At 43.0% G+C, this 21,621-nt stretch overlaps 1 protein-coding gene across 4 annotated transcripts in view; it reads left to right on the top strand.

Moving 5' to 3' along the window:
• The window catches only part of LOC133462723 (NACHT, LRR and PYD domains-containing protein 12-like), a 95,280-nt gene that overhangs the window by 28,165 nt on the left and 45,494 nt on the right, over positions 1–21,621 (top strand). The window contains exons 13-16 of one of the 4 annotated variants that reach the window (XM_061744117.1): positions 13–186; positions 1,290–1,463; positions 6,675–6,848; positions 8,274–11,549. The exons of 2 other annotated variants lie outside the window; for them this stretch is intronic. In XM_061744117.1, coding sequence (XP_061600101.1) covers positions 13–186; positions 1,290–1,463; positions 6,675–6,848; positions 8,274–8,283 — 532 coding nt within the window. In that variant the 3' untranslated portion in view covers positions 8,284–11,549. Of the gene's footprint in view, positions 1–12; positions 187–1,289; positions 1,464–6,674; positions 6,849–8,273; positions 11,550–21,621 lie in introns of those variants that run through there. One more of the 4 variants, XM_061744115.1, reaches the window with a different exon arrangement.

Genomic DNA, 21,621 nt, shown 5'->3' on the forward strand with positions numbered 1-21,621 from the left:
TCTCCTCTGCAGGTTGAGAGACTGTAAGTTCTCAGGGAACATCTGTCCACTTCTGTCCTCAGTTCTCAGCTCTCAGTCCTCCAGTCTGACAGAACTGGACCTGAGTCTCAACCGCCTGAAGGATTCTGGACTGAAGAAGCTGTGTCCTGGACTGGAGAGTCCACACTGTCACCTGGAGTCTCTCAGGTCAGAATCCACCAAGTGTTCAACTGGTGACCGTTACTACTGTTTGTTTGGTTGTTTTGTTAGATCCCCGTTAGCTGCTGACCTTTCACAGCAGTTTCTCTGGGGTCTCATCAGAATCATCAGCTTAATTACAACATTATCATTAATTAAAATACATAAACATACATTCTCACAACTCAGAGACAACAGACACTAGAAAACCTCCTAAAAGTAAAAAACCAACAGCATTTTAATCAGCACAATGGAATTATGACTCTACATTTCCTCTTTTGAAAGTCAGGATTTACATTTTCTCATCACACTCTCAAACAAGATATTAAGAGAAATCAAATGAATAGCTAAATTTAAAAAGAATACAAAATATTTTCCATTTTTCAACAACACAACAACTCTCTGGACAGTGTGAGATAGAAAAAACAATCATGTGTTGTTCACATTTTAACACCCCCTTCAGCAAAACTACACACATTTGTTGAATTAGTCTGATAAATATACAGAATTCAACCATTCTTATCTTTAACTAAAAGTAAGATATTAACTGATAAACTCAGTTGTAACATAATTATTAGGTGTTTGCAAGTTAAGTCAAATTATAAATGACACATTACTAAAAGTAAAGTATTTTAATATCTTCTGCTCTCAGAAAACATCATTTTAACTCTTTATAACATTCAAGGATCATTATGATAAAAAGCTCAGGAATCCTGCATAAATGATATAAAACTGGACACATGATATAAAGTCCAGCAGTTCTCCACAGATCCATTCTGGTGTTAATAATTGTTGCTAGATCAGATTCTGATCTCTAAACTGCTGCTTTGAACAATATTTGAACATCAACACTAATCAAAAGGATTGGTGTGTATGTTGGTGTTTTCATCTTAATCTAGTGTCAGACTTGGACCAGAAAAGCTCAGGATGTTCAGTAAAGGTGAACATGTCAGAGGAACAACCAGGAACCCACATCATGGATGTAACAAAACTGTAAAACCTGTTTTATAAAGTCCAGATACGGTGGTGACCCACATGGACCTGATGACAAAGTTGATATTTGAAGAAACACTTCTCTGATGAGACTGGAACATGTTTTACTTTCTGTTCAGGTTGCAGCGCTGCGGCCTGTCAGAGATCAGCTGTTCTTCTCTGGTCTCAGCTCTGAAGTCCAACCCCTCCCATCTGAAACATCTGGACCTGAGTGTGAACAACCTGCACGATTCAGGAGTGGAACATCTGAGTGGATTTCTGGAGAGTCCAGACTGCAGACTGGAGACTCTGGGGTCAGACATGTTTTAGTTGTGTGTTCAGATGAATCTGATGTGAAAGTTGTGTTGACACTAACCTGCAGACATCAGGCTGATCTTCTACTGATCCACACTGACCATCTGACTGCTCTGAGTTCTTCTTCTCTGCTTTAGTTTCATCTTAAACTTCCTCTTCTGATTCATTACATAAAACTAAACATGTGAATGTGTCAGACAGGAACAAATGAAGAACCAGAGATGTGTCTGAACCTGGAATAAAACATCTGAACAAACATGAATTAACTTTACAGCTAATAAGTTCAGAAATATCATCCAGATGTTAATAAACTGAGAGAGTCTGACAGACAATAGTGGACAGACTGAATGTGTAGTCGTCCAATATATGAGTTATAGAGCTCATTTACTGAATAACTTCTTACTGTGGCTGAAATCAGTCAAACCAACGTTGGCTTCCTTTGACTAACATTAAATTTCACATTAACAAATACAAGTTTACCAAATATGAAACTCAAAACATGGAAAAACATCTTTATCTATGTTTTTTAATATAATTCTGTCAGTGGTTGACATTTCCCACATTTTGTTCTGACCCGCCTGTGTCCCATCTGCCCTGATTGTCTGCACCTGTGTCTCGTTATCCCCTGGTTATATCTTGCTCCTTGTGGGTCCGTACTGTGTTTTCCTTCATGTGTCCTGCCTGTTCTTGCTCCAGTTTTCTGATCCCTGTTTTTGTGTTTTTTTTTGTTTTTTTTAAATATTTTTTTATCCTGTTTTTTTCCCCCATTTTATCACCCAGTGCTCCTACCTAACAGTCCTGGGCATTGCCATCCTCTATCAACCCCGGGAGGGCCCTGCACTGAGCTCAGGTCTCCTCCTTAGCCTGAGGAGTGAGCAGGCCGCATCTTTTCACCAGACAGGGTGGGGCTTCTCTGGCCAGACGTAGTGCGTGGAATGATCACGTTATTCCGGCCGGATCCTCCCCACCCCATCTGTTCCCCGGTTGGCGAGAGGGGGGCAGTATAGCCCAGGACTGTTGCATGTTTTTGTGAGAGTAGCTCACATTGCTACCCAAAGGAACATGTGGAGAACATGCAAACTCCACACAGAAAGGCCCTTTCGCCAACCCCACCCATGGTGTGGGCACTGAAGTCATGGGGGAACTAACACGCACTTCAGCGCACACAGCGTCCCCGGCGGGAATCGAACCCCTGCCTCCCCGTTGCGAACTCCTGCCTCTCCGGATGAGCTGGACTCCCCGGATGAGCTGGAATCCCCTGATGAGCTGGAATCCCCGGAGGAGCTGGAATCCCCGGATGAGCTGGAATCCCCTGATGAGCTGGAATCCCCGGAAGAGCTGGAATCCCCGGATGAGCTGGAATCCCCTGATGAGCTGGAATCCCCGGAGGAGCTGGAATCCCCGGATGAGCTGGAATCCCCTGATGAGCTGGAATCCCCGGATGAGCTGGAATCCCCGGAGGAGCTGGAATCCCCCTTCTGGGGAACACGCCTGGCTCGGGGTGGCCCCAGGAGCATTCAGGCTCTGGAGCGACGCTGACGATGGTGTCAACGCCAGCCCCAGCTAGCCGCTGTTCCGGCGGTGGTCTTGGGCGTGTCGTCGGTGGTCCCGGACGCATCAGCCCCTGCTCCGGTGATGGTCCCGGACTCCCCGCAGCCAGCCGCACGGACACGGGTTCCCCCTCCGCCAGCGCCACAGACCCGGGTTCCCCCGCAGCCAGCACCACGGACCCGGGTACCCTCTCAGCCAGCACCACGGACCTGGGTTCCCCCGCAGCCAGCACCACGGACCCGGGTACCCTCTCAGCCAGCACCATGGACCTGGGTTCCCCCGCAGCCAGCACCACGGACCCGGGTTCCCCCGCAGCCAGCACCACGGGCCCGGGTTCCCGCGCAGCCAGCACTATGGACCCGGGTTCCCCCACAGCCAGCTCCTCGTATTCTGAGTTCCCCACCAAGTCAAGGTTCCCCGCCAAGTCAAGGTCCCCCGCCAAGCCTTCCAAACCCCACACCATGCCCCACGCCAAGCCCCACGCCAAGCCCCACGCCAAGCCTTCCAAGTGTCCTGCCGGTTTTTGCTGCAGTTTTTCTGATCCCTGTTTTTGTTTTTTGATCCTGCTAAGTAGCGCATTGGTTTTTGGTCCTTGCCTTTTCTTTGGAATAAACCATTTGTTGTTTGCGAACTCCTGCCACACTCTCCTGCATCTGGGTCCTCACCTCACCAGGCTGACAAATTCCTCTGTCTGTTAAGATAATTTCATCCAGGTGACACAAAGAAATAAGTTGCAACAAATAATGTCTTTTTATGATTTTCAGTGTGTAAAACTAAATATAATTAAAGCTGCAAGCAGCGATGAACGGGCCCTCGCACTCAGGGCCACCGCCCCCCATTAGCATATCAGAAATGACACCACCCACGACTTCCTATGTCAAACCATTCAAAAGTTATAGCAGAAAAAAGGGACAACCAATCAGAAGAAGGGGCGGGGCTAATTCAGGCCAATGAAGGTCAAGGACTCCATACAGAATCTGATGACACCACCCACGACTCTCTATGTCAAACCATTCCAAAGTTATAGCAGAAAATCGGGACAACCAATCAGAAGAAGGGGCGGGGCTAATTAAGGCCAACGAAGCTTAAGAACTCATTACAGAGTCCCATGACATCACCCACAACTTCCTATGTCAAACCATTCAAAAGTTATAGCAGAAAAAAGGGACAACCAATCAGAAGAAGGGGCGGGGCTAATTAAGGCCAACGAAGCTTAAGAACTCATTACAGAGTCCCATAATACCACCCACGACTTCCTATGTCAAACCATTCAAAAGTTATAGCAGAAAAAAGGGACAACCAATCAGAAGAAGGGGCGGGGCTAATTAAGGCCAATGAAGGTCAAGGACTCCATACAGAGTCCCATGACACCACCCACAACTTCCTATGTCAAACCATTCAAAAGTTATGGCAGAGAAAAGTATTCTAGGGGGCGCTGTTGAGCCGTTAGGCCATGCCCATTAATGCAAACCGTGAAATATCAAATTTATCGCCAAGTCTGTCTTGCATGCAAAATTTGGTGACTTTTGGAGAACTATCAAATATGGACCAATCAGATTTCAAAATGGCCGACTTCCTGTTCGGTTTCGGCCATGGCTCCAAGAGACTTTTCTTTAAGCTGTGCCATGATACAGGTGTGTAGCGATTTTCGTGCATGTACGTCAAACCGTATTGTGGGGCTTGAGGCACAAAGTTTTCCGGGGGGCGCTGTTGAGCCATTTTGCCACGCCCATTAATGCAAACCATGAAATATCAAATTTATCGCCAGGCCTGGCTTGCGTGCCAAATTTGGTGCCTTTTGGGGAACTATCAAATATGGACCAATCAGATGAAGGGGGGGTGCGCTTGTTGGCGTCTAGCGTCGCCACGGTAACACTTTTGAAAGAGAAAAGTAATGCGTGTAGTCGCAGGATGGAGACGCACATTTTGATGTATAACACATCTGGGTTAACGATACGGTTCGGGCCGTATTAATTCTCGAAGGAATGGCATATATTGCTCCAAAATTACGCGATTAATTCAGAATGTTCAAAATGGCCGACTTCCTGTTCGGTTTCGGCCGTGGCGCCAAGAGACTTTTCTTTAAGTTGCGACATGATACAGGTGTGTAGCGATTTTCGTTCATGTACGTCAAAGCGTATTATGGGGCTTGAGGCGCAAAGTTTTTTCTGTCTGAACCAATCAGATGAAGGGTGGGCGCGCCTTTCGGCATCTAGCGTCGCCACGGTAACGCTTTTGAAAGAGAAAAGTAATGCGTGGTGTCGGAGGATGGAGACGCACATTTTGATGTATAACACACCTGGGTGCACGTTACGGTTCGGGCCGTATTAACTGCCGAAGGAAGGCATAAATTTCGCCAAAATGACACGATTAATTCAAAATGGCCGACTTCCTGTTCGGTTTCTCGACATGACGCCCAGGGACTTTTCTTTAAGTTGGGCCATGATACAGGTGTGTACCGATTTTCGTGCATGTACGACAAACCGCATTGTGGGGCTTGAGGCACAAAGTTTTCCGGGGGGCGCTGTTGAGCCATTTTGCCACGCCCATTAATGTAAACCATTAAATATCAAATTTTTCGCCAGGCCTGACTTGCATGCAAAATTTGGTGACTTTTTGGGCACGTTTAGGGGGGCAAAAAGGCCTTCCTTTTGTCAGAAAAATAATACAAAGAATTCCTACAGATACAATAGGGCCTTCGCACTGAAGGTGCTCGGGCCCTAAATACATTTGTGTTGAAGTAAGAAAGCTGAAATAAAGCTGCTGTCTAGACGAGTTTCCTTCATCAGCAACAAAATATCCAAAAAGAACATCAGCAACTTTGTGTTGAAACTATGTCGTCACTCAATCAACTTTTTCAGAGAAAATGTTTGAAAAACTTGATGAAGAAATGTCCACTTAAAAGCATGGAAATTATTAATATTGTTCATTTATTCATTGTTTATGGAAGGAAATATTTTAACAAGTTTAACAAGTCAAAACTCAGGTTCAATAAAATTTTACCTTAATTTAATATTTACATAGAAAGACTGATATTTGAATTAAAATTCCATCAAAACTGTTTCTGCCATTAAAAACTACATTAAACCCTGGAGCATCAATTAGTTTCCATATGTTGACGAGTATTTGGTTCTAGTTTCCCTGTAAGGGTTATGATTTGTACGTTTTTGTACCATCATGCATCTGTTCTTGATGAATCAAATGTATTAATCAGACAATAATTTTTCTGCACAAGTTCCAGATCCATCACTGGAGAAGAGATAACTTTCATGAATGCTGAATAAACACAGACGTCCTCCTGTCCTGAAACTCTTTCTCTGCTCACAAAGTCCTTCTAGGAATAAAAACGTTATAGTCCAAAACATCATTTACAAACAGACGTGTTATTGGGACATAAACACGTGACATGAATGGACTTTACGTGGTCTAGACTGTCGTCCTCATCACTGACTTTATTGAAATCAGCACAAACTCAGACTTTTCAAATCAAGTCAATAATACTGAAGAGAAATATACGCAGAATATTGATCACATGTGTGACATCAATATGAACATCAGCCTTCATAAAGTCCATCACCTTTCTAATTCTCATCTGTATGGAGCATTGATGATGATGAAGATGATGCTGAATTGTAATTTATCTTTTATTCTTTATTCAGATTGAGGAGGTGCAGGTTGTCAAAGATCAGCTGTTCTTCTCTGGTCTCAGCTATGAAGTCCAACCCCTCCCATCTGGAACATCTGGACCTGAGATACAATGACCTGCAGGATTCAGACGTGAAGCAGCTTTCTGATCTGGTGCAGAGTCCAGACTTCCAGCTGCAGGATCTCAGGTCAGTGGAGGTTGGACTCGGTTCTGCTGCTTCCAGCAGTTTTCTTTTTTTTTTTTTTTTTTTTTTTTTTTTTTTACCTTGTCTGCACACATACTATTGATTGATACCATGATGGTAGAAACCAAAAGTGCATATATGTGCATTATTACTATATGTAATATATACATATATATACGCACACATATGCGTACACATACATAAATATACACATACAAACCCAGTGTTTTTTTTTTTTTTTTTTTTTTTTTGGGGGGGGGAGGGGGTGGGGGTGGGGGGTGACGACATCCACTGCCAATCCAGGAAGCAGGAACACACGGAGACACACGTCAAGCACTGGAAATCTGCAACAAAAAAACCACAAACAAAGCACGAAACCGGCACGGAGCCATCCAAAACACGAACAGCAATCAACCTAAATCTTGAGATCTGATCGCAGTCTGAGCTAAGCTATCGCTACCGCTACCTAAACCCAAAAACTAGAGAGCCAGCATGCAGGTGAACAAGCCAGTGTGTATGTCTATGTGTGTGTGTGTGTATGTATATGATCATGCATGTGTGTGTGTGTGTGTGTGTGTGTGTGTGTGTGTGTATGCATGTGACTAAATGACTATGTGTGTGTGTGTGTGTGTGTGTGTGTGTGTGTGTGTGTGTGTGTGTGTGTGTGTGTGTGTGTGCTGTGTGTGTGTGTGTGCTTCCAGCAGTTTTCTACTAAAACCAGTTGGTATCAAAGATCAGTGTTTCCAGTGAAGCTGCATCTTCTCAGCAGCTGCTTTCCTCATGAAGCTGTCAGAGGAGGAGGATGACAGGCTGCAGGATTGGACAGAAACACAGAGACAGCAGTAGGCCAATCGGAGGGTCCAGATGTTTGTTGTAGACCAGTGTTGTGCTGGTGTTCATGTGTCCAGAAATAAAGGAGTATTCCAGCTGACGGCCTTCCAGGATGTTCAGACACACAGCTGCTCCACTGCAGCTCTGAACTCTGAAGTCCTGGATGTGCTGATGGAGGGATCTCTGCAAACACTCCTTTATCTGCTCTCTTCTTTCTTCTTCCTCTACAGCTGATGGAGGGATATCTGCTAACACTCCTTTATCTGCTCTCTTCTTTCTTCTTCCTCTACAGCTGATGGAGGGATCTCTGCAAACACTCCTTTATCTGCTCTCTTCTTTTTTCTTCCTCTACAGCTGATGGAGGGATCTCTGCAAACACTCCTTTATCTGCTCTCTTCTTTCTTCTTCCTCTAGAGCTGATGGAGGGATCTCTGCAAACACTCCTTTATCTGCTCTCTTCTTTTTTCTTCCTCTACAGCTGATGGAGGGATCTCTGCTAACACTCCTTTATCTGCTCTCTTCTTTCTTCTACAGCTGATGGAGGGATCTCTGCAAACACTCCTTTATCTGCTCTCTTCTTTCTTCTTCCCTCTACAGGTGGAAATAATAAGAGTGACCAGGACGGATGAGTCTTGTCCTGATCGCCCTCAGAGTTGAAGAAGCACCAGTTTGTGTGGACAGACTCTGACTGGACCGTGATGAAGATGAAGATGAAGATGTACATAGTTTCAGCTCAGTTTGTTTCTGTCTTCCAGCGTTTTACAAACTTCTCAGATATTCAGTCCCCTGATCTCATTGAGTAACTGTATTTACCAAATCAATGAGTGGATGTGCCAGAATTTTCTCCAGCTAAATGCAGAAAAGACAGAGGTGATCATTTTTGGCCCTAAGAATGAAAGGGAAAAGATCAGCGCTCACCTTGGCTCAATGTCATTGACAGCTACAAATCAACCCAGAAATCTTGGTGTAATTATTGACTCAGACCTGAACTTCAACAGCCATCTAAAGTTTATCACTAAATCTGCCTATTACCACCTGAAAAAAATTGCTAGAATTAAGGGGATTCTCTCTAAACAAGACATGGAAAAACTTATTCATGCATTCATTTTCAGTAGGTTGGATTATTGCAATGGCATCTTTACAGGCCTTAACAAGAAATCTATCAGGCAGCTGCAGCTGATCCAGAACGCTGCCGCCAGAGTCCTTACAAACACCAGGAAACTGGACCACATTACACCAGTCATGAAATCACTACACTGGCTTCCAGTTAGTCAAAGGATAGAGTTTAAAATCTTACTGCTGGTCTACAAAGACCTGAATGGTCTTGGACCAAAATACATGGTTGGTCTGTTAGTTCCCTATGAAGCTCCCAGACCCCTGAGCTTCATCTGGATCTGTTAGTTCCTATGAAGCTCCCAGACTCCTGAGGTTCATCTGGATCTGTTAGTTCCTATGAAGCTCCCAGACTCCTGAGGTTCATCTGGATCTGTTAGTTCCTATGAAGCTCCTAGACCCCTTAGGTCTTCTGGATCTGGTTTGTTGTGGTTCCAGAACCAGAACCAAGCAAGGTGAGGCAGCGTTCAGTTATTCTGCTCCTCACCGGTGGAACAAACTTCCTGTAGACCTGAGGTCTGCTCCAACTGTCAGCTCCTTTAAATCAGGGTTAAAAACATTACTGTTTACTCAAGCGTACTCTTAAATTAAACCTGCTGTATTCTACTGCCCTTATTTTTAACAGCTTGTGCTTTTTATTATTTTACTTCTTTTCTTATCATCTTATTCAATCATATTTGTTATTTACTGTCTAATTATGTCGAAGTATTTACTGTCTAATTATGCCTTGCCGCTTTTAATGTCAATGTAAAGCACTTTGAATTACCTTGTGTTGAATTGTGCTATATATATAAATTTGCCTTGCCTTGCCATTCATGTATTTCAGTGGCAGCCAGTGTAGTTTTCTCCAGGGGGGTTTATACCATACTCCAAAATAGAAACGCAGGCAAATGATGTACTAAAGTATCACTTCTGTATTTGAATAAATTAAATCAACAATAGCAACATTATAAGGAAATGCAGTATTTTATTTAATAATAATAATAATGACTTGGATTTATATAGCGCCCTTCTAGGCCTCCAGAGCGCTTTACAGAAATCATTATTCATTCATCCACATCCTCTCTGGTGGTGGTAGCTACATTGTAGCCACAGCTGCCCTGGGGCAGACTGACGGAAGCGTGGCTGCCATATCGCGCCAAACGGCCCCTCCGACCACCACCAACATTCATACACATTCATATACATTCACACGGGGCAAGCTGGGTAAGGTGTCCTGCCCAAGGACACTACGACAGCAAACTGGGACAGAGCGGGATTCGAACCGCCGACCTTCCGATCATTGGACGACCCGCTCTACCACCTGAGCTACTGCCGCCCCTGTATTTCTTGTACATACATTTTGTGTGAACTTTTTATGACAAGTTTCTTTTCCATAGAGAGCAGGGCCGATGCATTAATACGATGCTGTGCTGTTATGTTCAATGAGGAAGGTCTTGATTCTCAGAAGCCTCTCAGATAAGTAGAGATTATTCCCATGAAGAGCTACTACAGAGACACAGTCCCTGAGAGTTTTCCTGAAGATTATTCCCCATGAAGAGTTGCCACAGAGCCACAGTCTCTGAGAAGATTCCTGAAGATTAAGATAAGATAAGATAAGATATCCTTTATTTTCTCCCTCAGTGGGGAAACTTATTTTTGTTGTCAGCAGTACACTTAGCACACACATGCAGGGGAGGTTGTAAAAAGATTATTCCCCATGAAGAGCTGCTACAGAGCCACAGTCTCTGAGAAGTTTCCTGAAGATTATTCCCCATGAAGAGCTGCTACAGAGCCACAGCACTCACCGCTGCTGTAGGTGAGGGCCAGTTCAGTTTTCAACGTGCTCTTGTTCAGGGTTAGGGTTTAGGGTTTAGGGTTAGGGTTAGGGTTAGGGTTTAGGGTTAGGATTTAGGTTTAGGGTTTAGGGTTAGGTTAGGGTTAGGGTTTAGGGCTAGAGTTTAGGGTTAGGGTTTAGGGTTAGGTTAGGGTTAGCGTTTAGGGTTAGGGTTAGGGTTAGGATTTAGGGTTAGGGTTAACAAGAACAAGGATAAACCCCCATGGTGTTCAGTAGGGTTAGGGTTTAGGGTTAGGGTTATGATTAGGGGTTAGAGTTAGGGTTAGAGTTAGGGTTATGATTAGGGTTTAGGATTTAGGGTTAGGGTTAGTGTTAACGTTAGGGTTTAGGGTTAAGGTGAACAAGAACAAGGATAAACCTCCACGGTGTTAGGGTTAGAGGTTAGGGTTAGGGTTAGGGTTATGATTAGGGTTTAGGATTAGGGTTAGGGTTTAGTGTTAGGGTGAACAAGAACAAAGATAAACCTCCATGGTGTTCAGTGCTGCTTCAGGGTTGTTGCTGGAATCTGTTTTGGTGAAGGAGAACCGTGTCTCAAACCTAAAACACCAAGGCATCAATGTAATAGAATACAGAGATATAAGGGGTATAAGTCAGCTTTACAGTATGTTAGAGCCATATATGAACAAAGTTATTATATAATTTAGATTTTGTAATATTTGATTTAACTGTATGTTGAGTAATACATCGTTTTTAATATCAGTCCACAAGGTGCTTGTTTAATATTAATAATCACTGCAGCTTTCTCATTGGTTACGTATAAATCATGTGATGTTCGTGTATTTTGTTTTGTGAAGCTATGGAACCGAGGGAGAACACTAGTTTTGACCGTGCTTGCATGAGAATATTATTTTGTCATATTATCACACAGTTTTTGTTTTTTGTAATTGAATGAAAGGTTTTTCAGTAAACTTTTGAAATAAAAACACGGACTGTTATGTTTCATTGAAGTACGCGTCAGCTACATGCCTGGGAAATATAGCCTATTGTGCTTTACCAGACACTTGCACAGTAAATATGAGGTAATATAAAACATTTTTTGTATTTTTATAAAAAAATTTTTGTTGGTAAAGTGAAATTGAAAGTGTAAACTTTCACATAATAATTTAATTTCATTGTCCAAACACCTCTGGACCTGACGGTACCTGTGGTCAACGAGTGAAGCTGGAGCTGGAAATGATTCTCACCACAGCGATGAGCTGCACCAACTGAAGAAGTTAAAGGTCTCACAAACATCCAAGAAGAATAGTCTAATTCAAATAGTTGATCCGAAGAATTTTAAACAACTTGATGTAGGAAGTATAAACATGGATAGGATGGAGACCAGGGGCCTGTACTACGAAGCGGGATTTGGGGTTAGCGAGGTAACTTCAGGTTTAACCCTGGGTTTTCAGGACTACGACGGTGGTTCACTTCTTACCGGGGTACATCGCCATGGTAACTTATGCTGAACAGCTAACCTGCTCCGGAGCAGGTTATGTTCGAGATACAGATCGCCGGGTATAAAAGCACCGCCCACTGACCAATCAGCTCTCTTGGAAAATGGCATGCCCTTTCGAAGAGAATCCAGTGGAGCTCGGTGCGCGGATCGTGAGAGGATCCCTCCGATCTTCTTCTTGTCATTTTTTTTTCTGTTTGCTGCAAGTAATGTCAATGCTATTTCATTGTGCTTTTGTATACTGATATCATCCTAAAACAGAGAGTGATAGAAACACTAAGCTTGTACTTGTTGTACTTCTAAGATATGAAAGTGAGCCTACTTACCGCTTTGAATTATGTTTTTATATTTATTTTTTATTTGCTCCCATGTGCGTTTCACTCCGCTGGGGTTGCAGCTGAAGAAATGAGGCTACAATTGTCATACACGCCATACGAATACATCTAAGCAACACATGCATTTAACAGAATAGACAACTGTAATTATAGTCAGATCTACTTATGCCCTAATGATGGGGCAGTGATGTTTATATCCCTATGAACTTACGCATTTATACAGTCAGCGATCTTTTGCCAGCTGTCTTTCCTGCATTTTGCAGCTGCAATTGTGTTGCTTTTTGCCTGTATTATATGCCTATACTCATCATATTTCCGTAAAATTATTGTTTGCTCTTCGCTACTGAAATAAGCGGCTCTGACAGCGGACTTCTCCATGCTTGCGATTGGTCATGCGCTGAAAACACCGCCCTTTTATGTGCACGCGCTCATATCCAGATTGGAGAAACCTGGGTTGATATACCGAGTTGATAACCACCGTCGTGTGACCGCTTAGCGTGATTGCAATTGTCCGGGTTAGTGAATCTGGATAAGGAAAAGATATCCTGGGTATGTTAAACTTGCTTCGTAGTACAGGCCCCAGATGGTGTTTTACACTGGATAAACACAACATGAATATAGTTTATGAATCAGAATGATGATTTATTGTACAGTTAATTGTAGGAAACAGTTTTATTGTCAGTGATTCCCCGACAGGTTCAGGTCTGAGAGGCGTTTTGAAGTCTGGCTGGAAGTACCGTGCTGTTTTTGGTATCTGTGGATAATATATTTTATTGCTGATGCTTCTGGATTTGGATAAACAATTAGGTGAAATTACGTTTTCTCAGCTCTAAATTTACAGCTAATGACACGGTTACCAAAACTGCTATCTACTTAAGAAGCAAAAGTGACAACAGCTAGTCATTAGACAGCAGACAAAAAAATAGAAATAGAATAGAATAGAATAGAAAGCCTTTATTATCATTATATTTCTACAATGGAATTAGGCAGCAGCTCCGTCAAAGTGCAAAACAAATGCAAGACTATATAATCAAGTAAACTGTACACAACAAAAATGAACAAAAAAGTAAACATAAATATATATATATATATATATATATATATATATATATATATATATATATATATATATATATATATATATATATATATATATATATATATATATATATATATATATATATATACACTATAAGGAAAGAGTGAATGGGAGAATAAAATAAAAATGTACATGAATGGGTGGAGGAATATTGCACTGAAAGGATGGAAGAGTATTGCACATAAGACTTTTCCCTGTCTGCAAATATGTTAAATTCTGCTATAAAGTTGGACATTTAAACACAGAGGTCATTGTAGATCTGACTCACTGTTGGATCCAGACCCAAGTGGTCACTTCAGGAACTGCACATACTGCTACTCCCCATTGGCTTCAGTTTACCGAGCTGACTAGAGTTCATAGACTTTAGAAAAAACATGGAGGGAGCATTAAGTCACGTGATCCTTTGGTGTATGAAGAGCAGTTTTAACGCCACGTTTTCTTCATACGGAGCACAGCCATGATGCCAATCAGAATTAGATTTGGCTACAAGCTACTTCAGCTGGAATATCTGCAGGGGAAGTGATAACGGCCAGCCATTGGCTGAGCTGGCTGTCACTCAGTCATAATAGAAATACATTTAGTGTCATCCTTTCTCAGCTACTGAAAGGCGGGGCCTACCCATGGCTGTAGCCTCGGGTCTTTTATGTGTTTTTAATGTTATTCCTTAATATATCTGTTAAGATCAGCAGCAAACAAAGCTGCCTTAAAACGTCCAGGAGAAGCAGCTACGTATGAACAGAGGTCTTTACTGCCCCCTGGTGGTCAGACCTCAGTACAACACCAGAGAAACTACAGGCGTCTCCTGGACATTTAACACACGTGCCTGCAACGTGTTTGTCGTCCGAGAAAAACTCATTCAATTATTCATTCAGGGTTTCTCCTCCCCATAGAGACCACATTAACATTTTAATGAACAAAAAACAAAGATCATGAATCAAAATATTTATTATTTTCATTTATTTTCAAAATCTGACTCCAAACATAACGAACCCCAGCCAGACAAAGACAAGAGTACTGATGTTTATTAAATGCCTTTATTTATGTTCATCATCCTTATTTTCCTTTCCTTCATGAAACACCGTAAGAGCTTGATAAGAAAGAGAAATAAAAATACAATGAGCTCCTACAATACGAACAAACACAACTGTTATGCTAAGTACATTTAAACACTTTAAACGCCGTAAAATAAACAAAATGTCCCACAAATCCATATAAAACACACCTAGACTTTAGTGTCAGAGTCCCGTCTGAGATTCAGAGACATCAGTTCACCTGAAACATCAGTTCACCTGAAACATCAGTTCACCTGCTTTCTAATGCACCAACCTCACTTCCGTCAAGAGAGCGCCAAAATAAAAGCATGTAGTTTCATAAACGGGAAAAATAAAATAAAGGCACACAGGCAGAGGAGGTTTAAGGTAGTCATGGGCCCTAGGATATTTATTCTCCAGGGCCCCCCTTATGCATCATGTTCTCCCAGAAGAAAGTAATTTTGTGCCATGTGTAACAGTGCACATGGCAGTAGCACTCATGTACTATAACAGCCTTTAGTTGTAACAAAAATACTACAGAGAGCCATTTAAAGTACATCTGCAAGCTTAACAAGCGTTAAGTTCTGATGAAGACACATCTGCTGCAGCAGCACAGACCACCCTGTTCTCTAGTTTGTGGACATTTTATAAATTGCACAAATTAAAGTACTGGGGCCTCATTTAAAATGGAGTGCGTAGAATTCATACTAAAAGTGCACGTACTCTCAAAAGCCGAAAATGCCGGGCGCAAAAAAAAATCCGGATCAATAAAACCATGTGCACGCAGACTTCCACGCAGTCCAGCTGGAAGGTTGCGTAGCTGAATCCGCCTCCTATCACGCCCAGAAATGCATATGGATGAGCCTGCTGAGCATGCGCAGTGGCTTTCTGCAGCCTGTTTGGCGCAGATCCATAGGCGTCAGAATGAATGAGAAGTAGCAGCCACCGTGACACTGACTTTCACGGAGACCTAGATATGATGTGGAGGACAGGAAAACCACATTATTTGGTGGTCACAGTAAAAGTTAGAATAAGTATATAAATAGTAGGCTATACAATAAAATAAAGCGAGTGAGTGGCAGCCCGCCGTTGCTGCGCTAAACGCCGTGAGTTCCCCGGCGCAACAGGGGGGACATGTCCCCCCGTCTTTTCAAAATCATGTATTTGTCCCCCCCACTTTTTACAGTTTAAAAACTAACGGTAGGATCAGCAAATCATCAAGACACTCGGGACGGCGGCCCGGCGGCCCCCGCTCCCCCTCCTCCCTCCCGTCTCCCCTCAGAACTGCTCTAGGCTGATTTATGGTTCCGCATTACACCAACGCAGTGCCTACGGCGTAGGGTACGCGGCGACGCGCACCCTACGCCGGACCCTACGGCGTAGGCTCTGCGTTGGTGTGACGCAGAACCATAATTCCGGCTGTAACAACATGAGCGCACGTACCCGTGCATGACAGCCAGATACACACGGGGAGAAGGGACTATTTCTTTATTTTTATTTTTTTTTAACTTTATCCTTATGAACGCAATTGTTATATAGTCCAACTTTCCTTATTTTAATCAGAACACTTTCTTTTTTCCTCTTCGGCGTGAAGTAGTGGGCTCGGAGCGGCAGCCCCCCCCCTCCCCGCCGCCCGCTCCGTTATCGGCACTATTTTATTATAAGTCTGATATATGTTGCGATATGTGATGACATTATTAAGAGTATGACATGAATCTGGCTTCATTTCACCACCTCACAGCCTGCGTCGCCAGTTCCCCGTGTCTTAAGTAAATTCTTACGGGAGGGTCCTGGTTGCCGTAAAGATACGCAGATTTTTCGGTTAGTTTTTTCTTTTTAGATCCGAGACTTTGCGTAGAAGGTGGCTTCCGCAACTTTCAGGCGCTTTTTCTGCGCAAGCAAGCTTTATAGATGAGGCCCCTGCTCCTTAACAAAACTACAACCCCAGTGAGCTCCAGATTACCAAGGTTTATTTTAACTGGTGTTTAACTGGTGCACCAGGAGAATCATGTGCAGCCTGCAGGCTGGACGGTGAGTCTGACGTTGTGTTGTCTGACTTTTTATATAGGAATGGGTCAGACCTGACAGATCATTGGATGAAACCTGACAGATCATTGGATGAAACCAGACAGATCATTGGATGAAACCTGACAGATCATTGGATGAAACCTTACAGATCATTGGATGAAACCTGACGGATCATTCAATAGAAATTGCTGCCTCCGGCATCCACATATGTGCCATTTCTCCTAGAGAAGGCTCACATTACAAAAGAGGCGTAGTCCTTTCTGCATCTACAGACACATTTACATTTACTGATGATCTCCCCTCCACCATCCTGCTCCCCACAGCTGCCGACGCCTGTTAGAAAAATACAATGTTTTAATTTTTCCACGACACTCCCCACTTTTGATTAATTACACACATTTAATCACACATACAAAATAGGTCTTATCTTTCAAAGAACTCCATCTCTGATTCTTCAGCGTCAGTAGTTCAACTGTTGCGAGAAAGATATAACTAAGCAGCTATATATAACTGTAGCACTGAACATTTGAATAATGTTTGAATAATAACATTTGAATTTCACCAAGGGAATGATATAACACGGCAAAACCATGAGCAAAACAAAAGAGTGCTGCAAGCCCTCAGATGTTCTCCTGAGGGTCATTATGATCGACGTCCTGGGCTTCGAACCGCTGACCTTCCGATCATTGGACGACCCACTCTGCCACCTGAGCTACTGCCGCCCCATTGGCTTCAGTTTACCGAGCTGACTAGAGTTCATAGACTTTAGAAAAACATGGAGGGAGCATTAAGTCACGTGATCCTTTGGTGTATGAAGAGCAGTTTTAACGCCACTTTTTCTTTATACGGAGCACAGCCATGATGCCAATCAGAATTAGATTTGGCTACAAGCTCCTTCAGCTGGAATATCTGCAGGGGAAGTGATAACGGCCAGCCATTGGCTGAGCTGACTGTCACTCAGTCATAATAGAAATACATTTAGTGTCATCCTTTCTCAGCTACTAAAAGGTGGCACCTACCCATGGCTGTAGCCTCGGGTCTTTTATGTGTTTTTAATGTTATTCCTTAATATATCTGTTAAGATCAGCAGCAAACAAAGCTGCATTAAAACGTCCAGGAGAAGCAGCTTCGAATGAACAGAGGTCTTTACTGCCCCCTGGTGGTCAGACCTCAGTACAACACCAGAGAAACTACAGGCGTCTCCTGGACATTTAACACACGTGTCTGCAACGTGTTTGTCGTCCGAGAAAAACTAAATTATTCATTCAGGTTTTCTCCTCCCTATAGAGACATTAACATTTTAATGAACAAAAAACAAAGATAATCAATCAAAATATTTATTATTTTAATTTATTTTCTAAATCTGACTCCAAACATAACAAACCCCAGACAGACAATGGAAGAGTACTGATGTTTATTAAAGGCCTTTATTTATGTTAGTCAGCCTTATTTTCCTTTCCTTCATGAAACCCCGTAAGAGCTAGATAAGAAAGAGAAATAAAAATACAATGAGCTCCTACAATACAAACAAACACAACTGTTATGCTAAGTACATTTAAACACTTTAAACTCCGTAAAATAAACAAAATGTCCCACCTATCCACATAAAACACATTCATCACACAGACTTTAGTGTCAAATCCTGTGTGAGCTTCAGAAACATCAGTCCACCAGAAACATCAGTTCACCTGCTTTCTAATGCACCAACCTCACTTCCGCCAAGACAGCGCCAAAATAAAAGCATGTAGTTTCATAAACGGGCAAAACAAAATAAAGGCATACTGGTAGAGGAGGATTAAGGTAGTCATGTTTGTGCCATGTGTAACAGTGCACATGGCAGTAGCACTCATGTACTATCACAGCCTTTAGTTGTAACAAAAATACTACAAAAAGCCATTTAAAGTACATCTGCAAGCTTAACAAGCGTTAAGTTCTGATGAAGACACATCTGCTGCAGCAGCACAGACCACCCTGTTCTATAGTTGTGGACATTTTATAAATAGCACAAAGTAAAGTACTGATCCTTAACAAAACTACAACCCCAGTGAGCTCGAGATTTCCAAAGTTTATTTCAACTGGTGTTTAACTGGTGCACCAGGAGAGTCAAGTGCAGCCTGCAGGCTGGACGGTGAGTCTGACGTTGTGTTGTCTGACTTCTTTATATAGGAATGGGTCAGACCTGACAGATCATTGGATGAAACCTGACAGATCATTGGATGAAAACTGACAGATCATTGGATGAAACCTGAAAGATCATTGGATGAAACCTGAAAGATCATTGGATAAAACCTGACAGATCATTGGATAAAACCTGACAGATCATTGGATGAAACCTGACAGATCATTGGATGAAACCTGACAGATCATTCAATAGAAATTGTGTCCTCCTGCATCCGACACACAGGTGCCAGTTCTCCTAGAGAAGGCTCACGTTACAAAAGAGGCGTAGTCCTTTCTGCATCTACAGACACATTTACATTTACTGATGATCTCCCCTCCACCATCCTGCTCCCCACAGCTGCCGACCCCTGTTAGAAAAACACAATGTTTGAATTTTTCCACAACACTGCCCACTTTTGATTAATTACACACATTTAATCACATATACAAAATAGGTCTTATCTTTCAAAGAACTCCATCTCTGATTCTTCAGCGTCATTTTGGGGAGGTAAGAGAAAAGGTAGTTAGCTTTTGCGAGAAGGATATAACTAAGCAGCTATATATAACTGTAGCACTGAACATTTGAATAACCAAAGATTCACCAAGGGAATGATATGACACGGCAAAACGATGAGCAGAACAAAAAGCTTGGTGGACATCCAGAGTGCTGCGAGCCCTCCTCGCAGTTCTCCTGAGGGTCATGATGACCGACGTCCTGGGCTGCTCGTGTGCGTCAGAGGGACGGGGGTCCTGGTGTTGTGAACAGAGTCAGACAGAGGAGAACTATTATGATCAATAGGTTAATCGTTGCCACGTGGAGGGTAGAACACCTCTCCCCAGAACTGGTCTCAGGGATTATCCTGCCCTGTGGTTGAGAGACCAGCTCCCTGGTGTCCTCAGGAGAAGACCCTGAGAACCTTCTGTGGTTGAGAGACCAGCTCCCTGGTGTCCTCAGGAGAAGGGCCTGAGAACCTTCTGTGGTTGAGAGTCCAGCTTCCTGGTGTCCTCAGGAGAAGGGCCTGAGAACCTTCTGTGGTTGAGAGACCAGCTTCCTGGTGTCCTCAGGAGAAGACCCTGAGAACCTTCTGTGGTTGAGAGACCAGCTCCCTGGTGTCCTCAGGAGAAGGGCCTGAGAACCTTCTGTGGTTGAGAGTCCAGCTTCCTGGTGTCCTCAGGAGAAGGGCCTGAGAACCTTCTGTGGTTGAGAGACCAGCTTCCTGGTGTCCTCAGGAGAAGAGCCTGAGAACCTTCTGTGGTTGAGAGACCAGCTCCCTGGTGTCCTCAGGAGAAGAGCGTGAGAACCTTCTGTGGTTGAGAGTCCAGCTTCCTGGTGTCCTCAGGAGAAGGGCCTGAGAACCTTCTGTGGTTGAGAGACCAGCTTCCTGGTGTCCTCAGGAGAAGGGCCTGAGAACCTTCTGTGGTTGAGAGACCAGCTCCCTGGTGTCCTCAGGAGAAGAGCCTGAGAACCTTCTGTGGTTGAGAGACCAGTTTCCTGGTGTCCTCAGGAGAAGGGCCTGAGAACCTTCTGCAATGGCTTGCGTGGATCCAGGTGGCGCTTTCAGCTTTACTGCCGTATGGACGGCGAGGACAACTTGGAATGGATCTTGCCACCTCTTGGATTTCCAGTGCGTCCGTCAGAATTCCTTCACCAGGATCCAGTCTCTAGGTCAGGATGTGAAGACCCTCTAACACTCTGGTTGTTCTATATCTGACCTACTGTGTTGAAGTTTGGGGAAATGCCTGTAAAACATATATTGAATAATTTTCATTCTGCAAAAAAGAGCCATAAGGATAATTAGTAGAAAATGATATAGAGATCCAACAAATCCATTATTCCTTCATTTACATTTGTTGAAATTTCATGAATTAGTAGACTATAGTATTCTGCAAATTATGTTTAAAGCTCATAAAAAACTTTACCAATCAACATTCAGAAAAGACTTGAAAAAAGAAAAAGCAAGTATAACTTAAAAGGAACAGAGATTTTTATAAAACCAAGATGTAGGACAAAATTGATGGAATGTTGTGTTTCTGTGAAAGGAATCAGTTTATGGAACAATCTGAATAAAGAAAACAAAGAATCCAAATCAAACATTACATTCAAAAGAACAATTAAAACCTGTATGTTAAGGAAATATAACGAAAAATGTTGAGTTTGATTGACATCCCCGTAGGCGGTGGTAATTTTATTTTAATGTTATTTTAATTTTATTTTAGTTGTTTTTATTCACTTAGTTGTTGTTTTTTTATTATTATTTTTAATATATGTTATTTGTGAAAGGGGCAGATCAGATAAGATTCTTCTTCTTTCTGCTCCCTTTTCATTCATCAGTTAGGAACATTTGTATTTGTGTTTGTATTGAATTGTTTTTTTTTTTTTTGAATGAAATAAAGAATAAAATGAAACATGAAAATGAAACCCTCAGCTGGTCTGGGTAGGGCCCTCAGCTGGTCTCTGTAGGGCCCTCAGCTGGTCTGGGTAGGGCCCTCAGCTGGTCTGGGTAGGGCCCTCAGCTGGTCTGGGTAGGGCCCTCAGCTGGTCTCTGTAGGGCCCTCAGCTGGTCTGGGTAGGTCTTTACTGCAGTCTGCACCTGTCATGAGGCTAGTACTGATTTAGACGAGAAACAATCATTTCACTATCGCACACGTCAGTGGAGAGAACTGTCCATGGTTCTGGTTGAACTGATGGAGCTCTCCATGGTTCTGATGGAACTGATGGAACTCTCCATGGTTCTGGTTGAACTGATGGAACTCTCCATGGTTCTGGTTGAACTGATGGAACTCTCCATGGTTCTGGTTGAACTGATGGAACTCTCCATGGTTCTGGTTGAACTGATGGAGCTCTCCATGGTTCTGATGGAACTGATGGAACTCTCCATGGTTCTGATGAATCTCCAGGGTTCTGAC

This window comes from Cololabis saira, chromosome 16 (genome assembly GCF_033807715.1).
Source record: "Cololabis saira isolate AMF1-May2022 chromosome 16, fColSai1.1, whole genome shotgun sequence".
NCBI lineage: Eukaryota > Metazoa > Chordata > Actinopteri > Beloniformes > Belonidae > Cololabis > Cololabis saira.